The sequence below is a fragment of the Chaetura pelagica genome, unplaced genomic scaffold, assembly GCF_000747805.2.
Source record: "Chaetura pelagica isolate M959 unplaced genomic scaffold, ChaPel_1.0 scaffold82, whole genome shotgun sequence".
Classification (NCBI taxonomy): domain Eukaryota; kingdom Metazoa; phylum Chordata; class Aves; order Apodiformes; family Apodidae; genus Chaetura; species Chaetura pelagica.
In genome coordinates this window covers 284,324-297,579 of record NW_009952990.1, presented here as the reverse complement: position 1 = coordinate 297,579, position 13,256 = coordinate 284,324, and the positions used below count along the sequence as shown (strand labels likewise).

The 13,256-nt window shown below is 35.0% G+C and overlaps 1 protein-coding gene across 1 annotated transcript in view; it reads left to right on the top strand.

The window, feature by feature from the left end:
• Window positions 1-13,256, top strand: part of ROBO2 (roundabout, axon guidance receptor, homolog 2 (Drosophila)) — a 406,098-nt gene that overhangs the window by 313,205 nt on the left and 79,637 nt on the right. The window contains exons 11-14 of the mRNA XM_009996507.1: window positions 3,629-3,834; window positions 7,790-7,871; window positions 8,566-8,731; window positions 10,467-10,633. Of these exons, the coding sequence (XP_009994809.1) occupies window positions 3,629-3,834; window positions 7,790-7,871; window positions 8,566-8,731; window positions 10,467-10,633 (621 nt within the window). The remainder of the gene's footprint in view (window positions 1-3,628; window positions 3,835-7,789; window positions 7,872-8,565; window positions 8,732-10,466; window positions 10,634-13,256) is intronic.

Genomic DNA, 13,256 nt, shown 5'->3' with positions numbered 1-13,256 from the left:
ACATCTGGAAAAGCAAAATCATTTTAAAAATTGAGACAATCTTAGCAATCCTTTGAAACTCAAATGAAAATGCAGCTCACAGTCGTAAAATGACAGATCATTCAAATAAACCAAACGTTTCCATCTAATTACATTTGTACTCAAGACAAAAATAATAGTTTCCAATTAATAATTTATTCCATAAATGGATCCATCATGCACAGAGTATTTTTGAGAATATCTCAGTGTCTACTAATCTAGTCATTATTTATATTTATTAATAAAAATTTTGAGCACTGCATTCTCAACTATAGGATCAGCCTACGAATGCTAGTTTATCCAGCAGTTGTGGTTTAGGATGAGTATTGGAATGGAGGGGCAAGCTGAACCACTCCCAGTGGAAGCCAACATGGGAATGAAATGGTTTAGGATATTAAATTAATGTAAAATAAAACTTCTCTGGGGTTTTGAATGAGAATGAAGGGCTGGACCTGTAAGGAGAATGCAAACATGTAAAAAAACCCAAAACATGCACAGCTCCCTTTCCATAGATTTGGAATAGACACTTAGGGCATTTTTCCCTCTCAAATCTTCCTGGAGGAACTGAATATCTCTCACAGTTTACTCATCTGTAAATTTATCCACCATCATTTCTGTCACTGATGAAATGTCTGTTACATGTTTTATAGCAAGTGTGACAGTATCAAACAGGAGAGATTCAGAAAAACTTCATAGCTCCTCCCCCAAAAAGAAGCAATGGTTGCCTTTCCACCTTTCAGGAGAGCACCCTTCCCCATTATGCTATTGTTCTTCATGAGAATTTTGGGACTTTTGTCTGATTTTCCACATTCAATCACAAGGAAACCTTTAGAAAAGTTGATTTTGAAAGTGTGAAGTAAAGACTTAATTTTGTCATTCTCTTATTTTAATTTTCTGTTGTAATTTGACAAAATTTTACTGAAACTTATACATGGTTTAAGTTGATCCAAACTGCATTTGTAGAGAAAATCTGTTCATTAACAAATATAATTTGTTCTTTACTGATAGTCTGCTCAAAATTTAATCTGTATTTTATCACAAAAAGAATCTGTTAATTTTTCAGTTGCCAGAATATGTGAATATATGGTTACTGAAAAATAATTTTAAAAAGAAAAATAAAATAAAAAAATTTGAAATCCACTTCTCTTTCACTGTGCAAATATACTTTAGCCACACAAAATGTTTCTGTAGAGTGGATATAAAGGTTTCCTGCTAGGAGAAAACAATAGAAAAATTAAATAAAAATTAAAATGTTGTAAAATAAGCTAACTACCCCCAACCTTTTTGTGAATATTTTTCATTATCCCTCTGCTCTTCAGAATGCTTATATCTTTTCAAAGCTCTAATCGAGTTTTGAATCCTTGCACAGGAGACCTCTGTAGTAGGAATACAAGCACGTATACACATTTTAGAGAAGATTTACAAGTCATAGTTGTGAAGACAATACAGTCGTTCACAGATCAGTGGAAACCCTAAGTGTTCATTTAACCTTTAGCCTTAGTGTCATGGAAACCTGTAGTGGTCTTTCACCCATAACACCCTCGAAAATGAAGATTCCTTCTGGCCAGGAGACTTTCAATTACACTATTGATCAGAGCTATTTAAAGGATTATGAGCTCCTCATTTGGGCTGTAAAAAAACTAATTACATGCCAAAGAACAATATCTGTAATGCAGTAGGTTTTGAAAATACCTGCATTGCTACACATATGAAAGGCAGTTAGATACACCAAATAACTGCAACTGGATATTTGGCAACTTTAGTAATTATTTTTCCTTAATTTTTAGCTACCTAGAAAAATAGGATTTTCTGGTTTACATTAAATCAAAATAAAACTTACACAGCTAAGTTTTCATTTGAATATACTGGTGCTGTAGGTATGCTGCTGGTCCATGTGAGCTCAGATTAATTTTTGTTTCACCAAATGGCAGAACTGTGTAGTCATAAGGAACATTAATGAGATTTAAAAAAATAATTAAAAAATCGTATTAAGGTGAAAATGCATTACATTTTTTCTTTTCTTGTAATGGTGTTTCCTGTCCTATTGTTGCATTGAGTGGGTGATATTTCGGAATCTCCAAAATAGCTTTCACCTTCGGGTGTTAATAAATAAGCTCCATTGACTTTCTATTTTCAGTTTCAACTTCAATAAATGTGATGAACTCACACTCCAAGGTGGTGCTAATACTAATGATTTTATACTTTGTGTATCTTGTTAACAAAATAATTTAGCTAGTACTTTTGCAAAATTAAAATTTCTGAAACAACAATTTTAAATATAAAATGTACCACTAACATCTCCGTAATATCTTTATTTGTTAAATGATGTAATGAAAGTGCTTAGGATCTGTTGAGGGTTCCAGAGGTTTTAATATCAAACAGCTCAAATACAACAGAAACCATATTGCTTCACAATAATTTATTTTCACTTCCTTGTTAGAATCAGGTGTATGGGCTGTAATGAACCAGTCTTAGCTAGAATAACTGACTCAACCTCATGTGGCATCAGTGGAGGCAGGCTGATGTACACTTGTTGGGAGCTGATTCTGCCAGTTACAATATTTAATACCAATCATATAATTGTTCAGTTGTTTGAAGATTTAAAACAGCAGCAGTAAGGCAGGTAAGTATTTGAAAGCAAATTCTCAGTTCTGTTATGCTGATTATATGCAGGAGTCATAGCCTTTTTTTATTCAAGTATTTCATATTAATTGTGTGTAAACACATTCTTTAGTAACAAAGAGGTATATTTTGCTGCTTAAGGGATGGACCTGAACAGAACAGATTCAACAGCAGAATTATTTATAAAAACTGGACTTTCCTGAAACTGAACATGACCATTTTACCTCAACTTCAAGCTGTCTCAGTGATCACTAACTGAAGTTTATATGCAGGCACGCACTTGTTCTCTGTTTAGGGACTACTTTAAGCAATATTTTAAGATGCAAATGTAAATTATTAGGGGAAAGAAAAGATCGGAGTTCATGGCTTTAAAAGCTGATGAGATTATTTGATAAGTAAGCTGTTAAATGGCTTGATTGAATTTTTCCCCATTGGAAAAAGGGGTACAGGCATTTAAATGACTCATATATGAAAATACTTTGTATTTTTGCTGATGAAAACATGCAAGTTATGTTTGAATGGAGGATAAGGTTGCTAGCCATGCTAGAAAGGACAATGTTTCAATTTGAACTTTAACAGATTTTCTCCTTTAGTCCCTAAGCAACTAAGCACATTCTGATGTGACGTTTTAAATGTGCTTTAAATTCTTTCCTAAATTGGAAGAAATAAAAGATGTGAGTCCTTTTCTGGATCAAGGTCTTAATTTTCATCCTGTTTTACTCAAATGAGTCTGATGATCTTTGCTGACAGAAGTTTATACATTTAGGCTTTCTCCTGCAGTGGTGAAATGAAATTCTTACAAAAATGCTTTAAAAATATATCAGTTAATTGTTAACATGTATCTATGAGTCTTCCAAAAATAACGTTTTTAGCCTTTAAGGGGCTAACTAAAACCAGTCTGTTGAAACTGGCACTATGTCAAGGAAAGGGCTAACTGGAGCAGAGGATCATTAAAGGTGTGGATACCAATACTTGCCTTGCTGTTTAGTCTTGACAGACAGGCCTCCACCCATCATCCTCCAGGGGCCGGTCAATCAGACACTGGCATTGGATGGGACAGCTTTGCTGAAGTGCAAGGCAACCGGTGACCCACTTCCTGTCATCAGCTGGTTAAAAGAAGGATTCACCTTCCTTGGCAGAGACCCTAGAACATCCATACAGGACCAGGGGACGCTTCAGATTAAAAGTCTGCGGGTGAGTAGTGATAACAAGTGCTGCAAGTGGTACATGGCTAGTCTTGAGGTTTTGGAGTGTGTCTGAAGCAGATCTGCTGTCTTGCTGTCTGTTACTTGCAAAATTAACTTTATTGTTTCCTTTATTATTACATTTTCACCAGGTCCATGTTCTGTTTCATTCTCTGACATTGTGTAGGGGGGGGAAAAAAAATAATCCTGAAAAATAGATTTTATGTTTAAAATCTTATATATGTTGCAATAAAACACATGAGTTATCGGGATGGATAGACATGTAAAAGTACAGGCCTTCCTTATATTGTCTATTGGTCTTGCCATGAAGCCATTGGTCTGTTGTCTCTGTTAAAACTTAGAGCAGTTCATTTTCAACACCTGACCATCATTTTCTAAGGAGCTATTGTGCTAGCAAGTGATTCTGGAGTTCATCAGGGTTTGGCCAAGTGTTTTCTCCAACAGTGAGCCTTGGCAGTCTTGAGCTGGCTGATTTATTCCAATGTTATGCTTGCTGGAGATGTTCCATAAGGCTGCAGATGGGAGAAGACAACAAATACACTAACATACATGCAATCATATGCAGAGGGATTTCTATTCAAAACAAATGCCTATGATAATATTTACATTTTGACACATGAGGTAATACAATATCTTAAAAGTAATAAGAAATCTTATAATATTCCAAATAGTATAATATCAGATTTTGTTGATAAACATTGCATCAGTAATTTTCATCTGGACTTTTATTCTTGTCCCTGTTCAGTGATAAAATGCATAGCTGTTTGTGTGTATGTGGACAAGCATGTATATGTAAAAGCAGTAAGGCAAATGTAATCATTTATCAATTACTTAAATATAATTTCAAAAATTATTTAATTTAATCAGCAGTAATTTCTGCACTTAGCTTTGCCATCCAAAGAAATGTCAATAAAAATGCCTATGGAGAACAAGAGATAAAGTGCAGGGTTTTTTTCTGATACCATCTCAACAGTGATTTTAGATGAATTGTTAACTTCCTTGGAACAAAATGGAATTTATTTAAAAATTTATGCTAGCTTTCCTTGAGTAAACAATTTATCCTTCCTCCCTGGGCTGAAGGCAGGTTTAGGCCATGAAGGTTAATGCATTTTTCCTGTAGAGCTGGATTAAAGAGTGCGCTTGAATAGTCAAGATTCCCCAGTAGTGTTAGAAAGCAGCAATTAAAGGTGGAAGCTTGGTGATTTCAAACAAACTTTCAGGCATCGATGATGGGCTTCTGTGGAGTGTCCATGACGCAAAAGCTCCTGGGATACCTGTCTGCATGCAGCTATGCAAACAATGAAATTGGTTCTCAATCGTGCCAGCGCATTAATTTCGCTGTTAGAGACACAAGGTTTGTAAAGGAAAGGAAAAAAAAAAATTGCTTGCAAGTGGGGAAGAAAACAGTATTAGTAGTGAATGTGGTTTTGAAAGACATGAAGCTTTTATTGATCCTTAAGTGGCTTATTCACTGGTAACCAATTTTCCTTAAAGGCTCAGAAAGAAATTTTTTTTAAACCCCTCGATTGCAGTAATGTGCACCATTTGACTCACACTTAAGAACAAAACTATACATGACCATAAAAACCAGGCTTCTCCTGTACCTTGCAATTTTTATGAATTAAAGATTAATTTAAATGTGGAATGTGTAACTTGTCTCTCAGGTCTACCTGAGCAAGGATTAGCAGCAATTCCTGGGCAAAAAGTGTTGACAAAAATATGTCCAAGTACACTTACATACCCAAGTTCAAAACAAATTAATATTTATCATCCGCATGTCCTCAGCCTTCTCCTGCCTCACAAATGAGAATCACTACTGCAATCATAAAAGATTTCAAGGTACGGATGAAGGTGAGCCACTACTATTTAAACCTTTCAGACCATCTTCTTCTGCTTTGTGACTTTCTCTCTGTGTGTAAATCAAATTATTCAAGAGTCTGCAGCAGTCATGGTGACCATGGGCCACAGTCATAAACAGGAACTTAGAGATTTTCTGATGAGCCAGTCTTCCCAGTTCCTCTGAGAAGGACAACTAAAAACTCACATACATCATCACACCCTTTCAGACAGGTCAGCACAGACAGAAAAATCCCTTCTGCTCCATAGAAGTGTACCACACCGGATTCATATAACTGCATTAACTAAGAAAGAAAGTACATTTATTTTACTGAATAGCAAAGAATTTCCATTCACCTCCCTTGTTTTTTTTCAATAGCACAAAAGAGGTATAAATAATGGAATTATCAATTCACTATGTCTGTATCTAATCCATCCACAGTCTGGAAGTTAGATAATTCACCATAACCTGCAAGAGGTAGCATATGTCCAGCTTGCTTTATATGTTGAGTTTACTTTCTGCGAGTTACTCTATTGTATGTACCACATACTTCAGTGAGAATACCATATACCATCTGTCATGGTAGTACACAAATTAAGTTGAGAACCACAGCCTTGAGAAATATTCACATAATGAAGATTTCCATGTTTAATAGAAGCTCGGAAGAAGCAAAATAAAGCAGTATTTCAGAATGCAATAAGGTGCTCTCCTCTGGAAAATCTGTCTCCTTTCTCATTTCATTAGCAATACCTCTACATTTTGAGTCTCTGAGTCATTGTCCAAGGGATTTAATTGTTGCCTGCATTTCACAGCAAAAAGATCTCCTAAAATGCAAGTCATGCTCATTCTGACTACTGAACTGGCATTAGTCAGTTACTTCCTGCCCCTAAGATTGGTGTACTGCAATCACAGTTTATCTGAAGAAAATACCAACAAAGTTCAAACGTGACAAAGTTAAATTATATATCAACAAATAATCAAGAGAAAATCTCACTTTTTTGTCATTCTTCTTGAAGAGTTAGGTATAAGCACTTTTGTTATATTGCCAACCTGCGTTTAGCAGAACATCCATTACAATTCCTTAAAGTCCACTAAAGCTTCTTGGATCCAGTCCTATTTCCATCAAGTCATCTGGTGGGGAATATAATTCTTCTCTTTTATCACTAGAGTCAGCACTCTCCCTCTTCTACTTCCATCTCCAGTTTACCATATTTTATACATAGGTCCTACATATATTTTTTTCCCCATTTCTGTAGTCTTCACTACTTTCTTTCTCAGAAATCTTTACTTCACATTTAAGTAGGGAATAGCAAAACACATGGCAAATTTTCCAGTAGAAAAATTTATATATCAACAGATTAATGCTGACAATATCATTCAAAATATTTTTCCAAATAAATTTGAACTATATGAACTGACAAGAGAATCACAACAGGTTTGTACAAATGCATTATTTTTTGCTACTAAAGTGCCTTGCAAGCTTGAAATAAAATTCCATGTGGAACAGAATAAAGGTAAGTGCAGTGTAGGATTTGATTGAACTTTGCCATTTGAAAATGGCTTGGAGGACTGTCTGTGAGAAAGAGAATGACTTTGAAGTCTCAGCAACAGTATTTGTATGTGTTGGTGGCCTGTATAGAAATTACTTCATCAGTCATAAGAGTCTAAGATGATACAACAGCCTTCCTGGCAGTGTTATTTCTGGGTTGTCCTGGGATGGGATAATGAACTATGAGATTCTATTCTACAAGGTATTTATTGTTATATTGTTATCTGCTTTCACCTGCATTTTTTGTAACCAATATATAGATTGACACTAAAACATTCATTTTGTAGCACTTTAATGATGTACAGGTACCATTACAACATGAAAATCATAGTTATAAAACTATTAGAAGCAAGTAATCTTATTATAGTTCTTTAAAAGTAAGCCACCATTAAATGATTGTTTGAAAATTTCTGGTCCCTTCTAGTCTGGTGTAAAATATAGGCTAAGTCCTTCTTAGCAAGAAACATTTAGAATAATAAAATTAGAGTAAACTCTGTCAGGTGATTCTAAAAGGTTGTCGAAACTACCCTTAATTGTGTTGCGTTTTTTAATGTCTAGCTGTCCGATACTGGGACTTACACTTGTGTTGCTACAAGTTCCAGTGGAGAGACATCTTGGAGTGCTGTGCTGGAGGTGACAGGTAAGGGATGTCCAGGGACTGGTTTTCAGTTGGCAGAAAATTAAACTGTAGACTATACTAGAGCAGTCTGAATCAAATAATTTGTTCTAGAATTTTTGGGTTTGAGATTAAGAAGTTTTAAGTGGGAAGGCTAAGGACTTTCACATGCCTTACATTTCATTGCCTGTTGTTGACATTGCAGCATATCAATTGTATTGTACATTGCAACATTTTGTATTTGTCTCCAGTGGCAGTGGTATGCTGTAACCCTTCTAAACAGGATTTGCCCAGTAATTGTCTTGGCAAGAAAACTATTATGCGTACACAGGGTCCTATCAAAGTCCAATGTGCTCTCTGTGAGTACTGGAGTTGATCTGGGTGTAGGAAATTTCTCAGCCTTCTAGTAACTGAAGGTTTGATATTTTATGTAAATTTCAGCAAAGCTGGGCTTTCTATATTTTATTTTTTTTAAATATATTTACATATAACCTCGAGTTTTGTGGGTTTTTTCTTTCATTATGTACCTAAAGAATGATAGCTCTTAATAAAAAAAAGACATAGTAATGCAATTGTTGACATAGTTCTTTATAGATTAAGAACATTGGTTATGCTAATTTTGCAGAAGTTTGGCATGTTTTTCCTTTTAATCTTCTACTTTGATCAAATTTACACAATCAAGGATAAAAGCTACTTATTTTGTGTTTGCTCCTTGCAGAAGCCGGTGGAGCAACAGTCAGTAAAAATTATGATATTAATGACCTCCCTGGGCCACCATCCAAACCGCAAGTCACTGATGTTACTAAGAACAGCGTCACCCTGTCCTGGCAACCAGGGACCCCTGGAAGCCTCCCAGCTAGTGCATATATCATTGAGGCTTTTAGGTATGTGAATTATTCCACTTTTAATCTTCCTTTCTCATTTTGCTTAAATGGAGGTACCAGCTGTTCTCCTGGTATTGTAGTGGTTTTTTCGGACTCTACACATATCGTTAGAAGTTCATTAAAACACTCAATTCCTGTGACAATCATTGATTCTTATTTTTCTAACTGATTTTTTGTTTTCAATTTATCACTTTTTTCTAAATGATTAATTAGAAGAGCACCTAACTGTTTCTTCAGGTCAAAAGGAATATAACAGGACAATGCAGTCATTATTTGCTGCTTTTCCTTTGGCATTGATGATCAGTGAGTCTCCTGTGGGAATGCTGCAGGTCAAATAATTTGGGCCAGTGTTATCTTGACTGTCATAGTGCTAAAAAATATGAAAATAAATGAGCAATGCTGAAGCCTCTCTGCATATTTTAATTGCTGTTCTTGTTAAAGCAGCACCTATGAAAGAGTCAAAGCGCTTTAAATTCCTATTTTTTACTGGTTTAGATAGATTAAAATTTTAACTAAAAAAATCTGTGTTGATAATTTAGGATTCATTTTGCAGCCTAAGGTTGAAGATAATCCACACTCCCTTCCACACAGCAGCACTTAAATCATGGCATGAAGGAGCCCCTGAGCCCCATTTCTGCTAGTTTGTTTAAGCATGGGCCATACCTCTCAAATGTATCAGTCATACACGCTGCCATTTGAAAATGGGTACACTCTTAAATGCTTTCTTTAATCAAGGTATGCAACAAATGACAAATCATTTAGTTCATATTTTAATTAAAATTACTGCAAGAATTTGACAAAATCATCTGCATCCAAATTTAAGAAGTTACAATGATAAGACTTCGTCTTGCTATGTTAATATGCAAATAACATTACTGTATGTGCAGAATGTTGGTTTTGTTCTGGAACTTGTACTATCTTTTATGCATTAAATGAATAAAACAATTGAAATGCCATGAAACACATAGCTTTCAATTTTCCTTTTTTAAGAAAAATATATTTAAAGTTTTTTTTTAATCAATGCTGTACAGCAAAGCACAATAAAATAATATTTTCTTTTTAAACATCTGTGACTTTTCACCCTAGATAAGTTTTAGTGGCATCACATCAATAATTTTAACAACAGCCAGGCATTTTCATTAAAAGCTATTTTAACAATCACACTTGAAATCTCTTGATACAGTGGATTGTAATGTAATTATAATAATGTCCAATGGAAAATGCAGTGACAGAGAAAATAGTCATATATTTTCCTTCATTTGCAAGCATGATTTCAGACCTTTTTTTTTTTTTTTTTTTTGTAAGTTTGCGTATGAATTTGATTCAAGGAGAATACTTTTCTTCCAATGACAAGTTATTGACATAATTTACTTAGCAGTACAGAAAATTATTCTTTTAACTGGATTTTCTTTTTCAAGATTTATATTCAGGAGTGGTCTATGTATCATTCAAATTTACTTTACAGCTTTCCACATGTTCCTTTTGCAGATATCTCTTTTGGAGAGATAACAAAAGCTTTTGCTTCTCTTTAAAGGAGACATACTTTTGATGGTTGTGTTATTTTGTTTTTATCCCATCTTGATGAGTTACCTGAGACAAATATGTTTATTTTTACTCTGCTTTTACTACTTTTTCCTGTACTTAGATTTGATGTGGGGTTACAAAAGTAGTTAATTTAGCTTCTTTATTTTTCTCTTGCATTAGCCTATAATTCTCAATCCTCTTCTCATTGCAGTCAATCTGTGAGCAATAGTTGGCAAACAGTGGCTAACCATGTCAAGACCACTCTGTACACTGTAAGAGGACTGCGTCCCAATACAATCTACCTGTTTATGGTGAGAGCTATCAATTCACAAGGTCTGAGTGATCCCAGCCCTATGTCAGATCCTGTCCGAACACAAGGTAATAGTAATTATGAATGCTGATGTGCTTGAGCTAAAATAGAAAAAGTAACTTAAGAGTTGACTAGTAGGTCAGACTAGCCATTTGGCTTTAGCGCTCTGACTGAAGGAATAATGAATGAAGCTTAGCCAGTAAAGATAAAAAATAGTCTAATGTTTACTGTCTCAGTCTTTTGCTTAGGAGAGATAGGTCAGCTCTCGAATCCTTGGTATATTGTAGTTCTATTGGTTTGCAGTTCACTTAGACTTGGCAGGCTGCCTGGTGCCCAGTTGCTGTTGAAAATAATGTGAGTTCTTTCCTGTGAGGGTGGTGAGATGTTGGAACACGTTGTCCAGGGAGGTTGTGGGTGCCCCTCCCTGGCAGTCTTCAAGGCCAGGTTGGGTGGGGCCTTGAGCAACCTGGTCTCATGGGAGGTGTCCCTGCCCATGCAGGGGGGTTGGAACTAGATGATCTTTAAGGTCCCTTCCAACCCCAACCATTCTATGATTCTATGATTCCGCAAGTTACCCAAGCTTTTCTGAAAATTGCTCTCCTCAGTATCTTTTCTCTCCGTACTTCTCCGTTATGATAATAGGAAAACACTATAACAACAAATGCTTATGGCATACAGACACAGTGTTTAGCACTGGTTTTAATCAAAAGACATGTATAAAATATCTGTATTGTAATGATTAATCTGGTGCAACATTTTGGCAGAGAATTAATGTAAATTAAGGCATCTGCATGCTAAGAATATTTTGAAGTTATTATGAGAATAATATGGGTCTTCTATTTATATATCTAGATTTTTAAATTATTTATATATAAACCAAGAGAGAAGGCTGAAGTGCAATCTCTCATTTTTAGGGTGGTGATATAATTGCTAGCTGTGTTCCTACTTTGTTATTGAATTGACTATACCACAAACAAATTTATCTTCACAGCATGTCTTTTTTTGTCTTCAACAAGAGATTGCTGGAATACTTCATTAAACCATGTAGTACTGTGTTAAAACAGGTTGGAATAGAGGAAGTAATAATTTTTTTGAGTCCTAAGTAATAGCTCCTCTCACAGTTCATTTAGAATGAGATCCTCTGTCTCTGTTTATGGAAGTTATAAAACTGAGTGTACACAATGCATTCTCTGTCAGCCTCCAGCATGTGTCAATGGTTTGGGTCCTTTGCTGGTCCTAGATGGAAAGACAAATGAGTAGGCTGGTATTTTGTTATCACATAACCATCATATTCAGCATCTCTCATCCCAGTTTACTCCCAAATAAATCTGTCCTTAATAATGATCCCCTCAAAATAGCAATCAGTGCCCTAAAAGCAGAAATAAAGCTAATTTCTGAAAAGCTGAAGGAATGAGTCAGGCAGGGATATCAAGGCATGACTATCCAGAGAATCACATTTTCTTCTTTTTTCTTACTCTTCCATTATTATAGGGTGACTCATGCTGTTCATTGCACCAGGCTTTTAGTCTGCATAACTTAACACCTAGTTAAAAAACGCAACTTTGTTTGGCATTTGAGTGTCAAGTGTAGACTTTTTATCTGACATACTGACAAGCAATTTGATTTCACTAAAAACATGTCTTTTAATTAGTTACAGCATGTGTTGCAGATTCCATTTCCAGAAGCTGTTTAGCAGTCAAGCACACTGAGACATGTACAGGATTTATAGCTTCTTTGCAAGCCTGCAGTTTAATAGAATTAAATCATAAAATCAATTTAAAATTAACATAATGTTTTGATATGATTTCTAATTATGCCTGAATTCAATTCATGCTAACAGAGGAAGCTGACACACAGTAGAAAGCTTATTCACAGTGGCCAGGGAAGAAGAAAAAAAGCAGCTGTAACACTGCTATACAATATTGATTTGCAACAGGTGTCTGTGGTAGCTTTAATAGCTGAACATTTAATTTCCTGGTATTAAGTATAGCAAGTTTTTTTTTTGTATTTTCACCAGTGAACTAGAAGTATACAATCAGGCACTTTCAAAAGGTTTACCTTGTATGACTTACATAAAGTAAGGACAGAGAAATCGGTAATTACTCTAATAAAATAGTTGATTTCTTGCTTGGATTATTAACAGACCAAAACATGTATTAAGAAGTGCTTCAAAGAAACTTTGTATAATCCTATCCCTGGAATTTAAATTGCTAGCCACTAATATTAAGTTCACTGGAAGCTGTTAAATGAGATTAGAAAAAATATATAACCAATTTAATTTTGGAAGCCTCTTAACTGTGATCAGAACATAGCTTCTTGAGCCAGTTTTGCCTAAGTCATGATTTTATTATTTTAGTACTTGAAAATATTCTTATAGATAGGTCAATGGCTTTTCCACCAGGAGTCTCCTGGTAATGTGAAAATGGTATTAGAGGACATTACACTGTTGTCATCATATATGCGTGTTTCCCAGTGTACATACCAGAAAACAGAATTCCACATGTACATCTTTATGCTAATTTCTTACTGTTGTTAGCCCATGTTACTCCTGTACTTCTGGATGCACATCCCTTTAGAATGATGAAATACAGTTCATACAAACACACTAAGTAGAAATCTCTTTTCTCCTGTGGTATTTTGTTTGCTGTATACCATAGGATAACTTAATCTAGAATGTAGCCATGGTTAGCT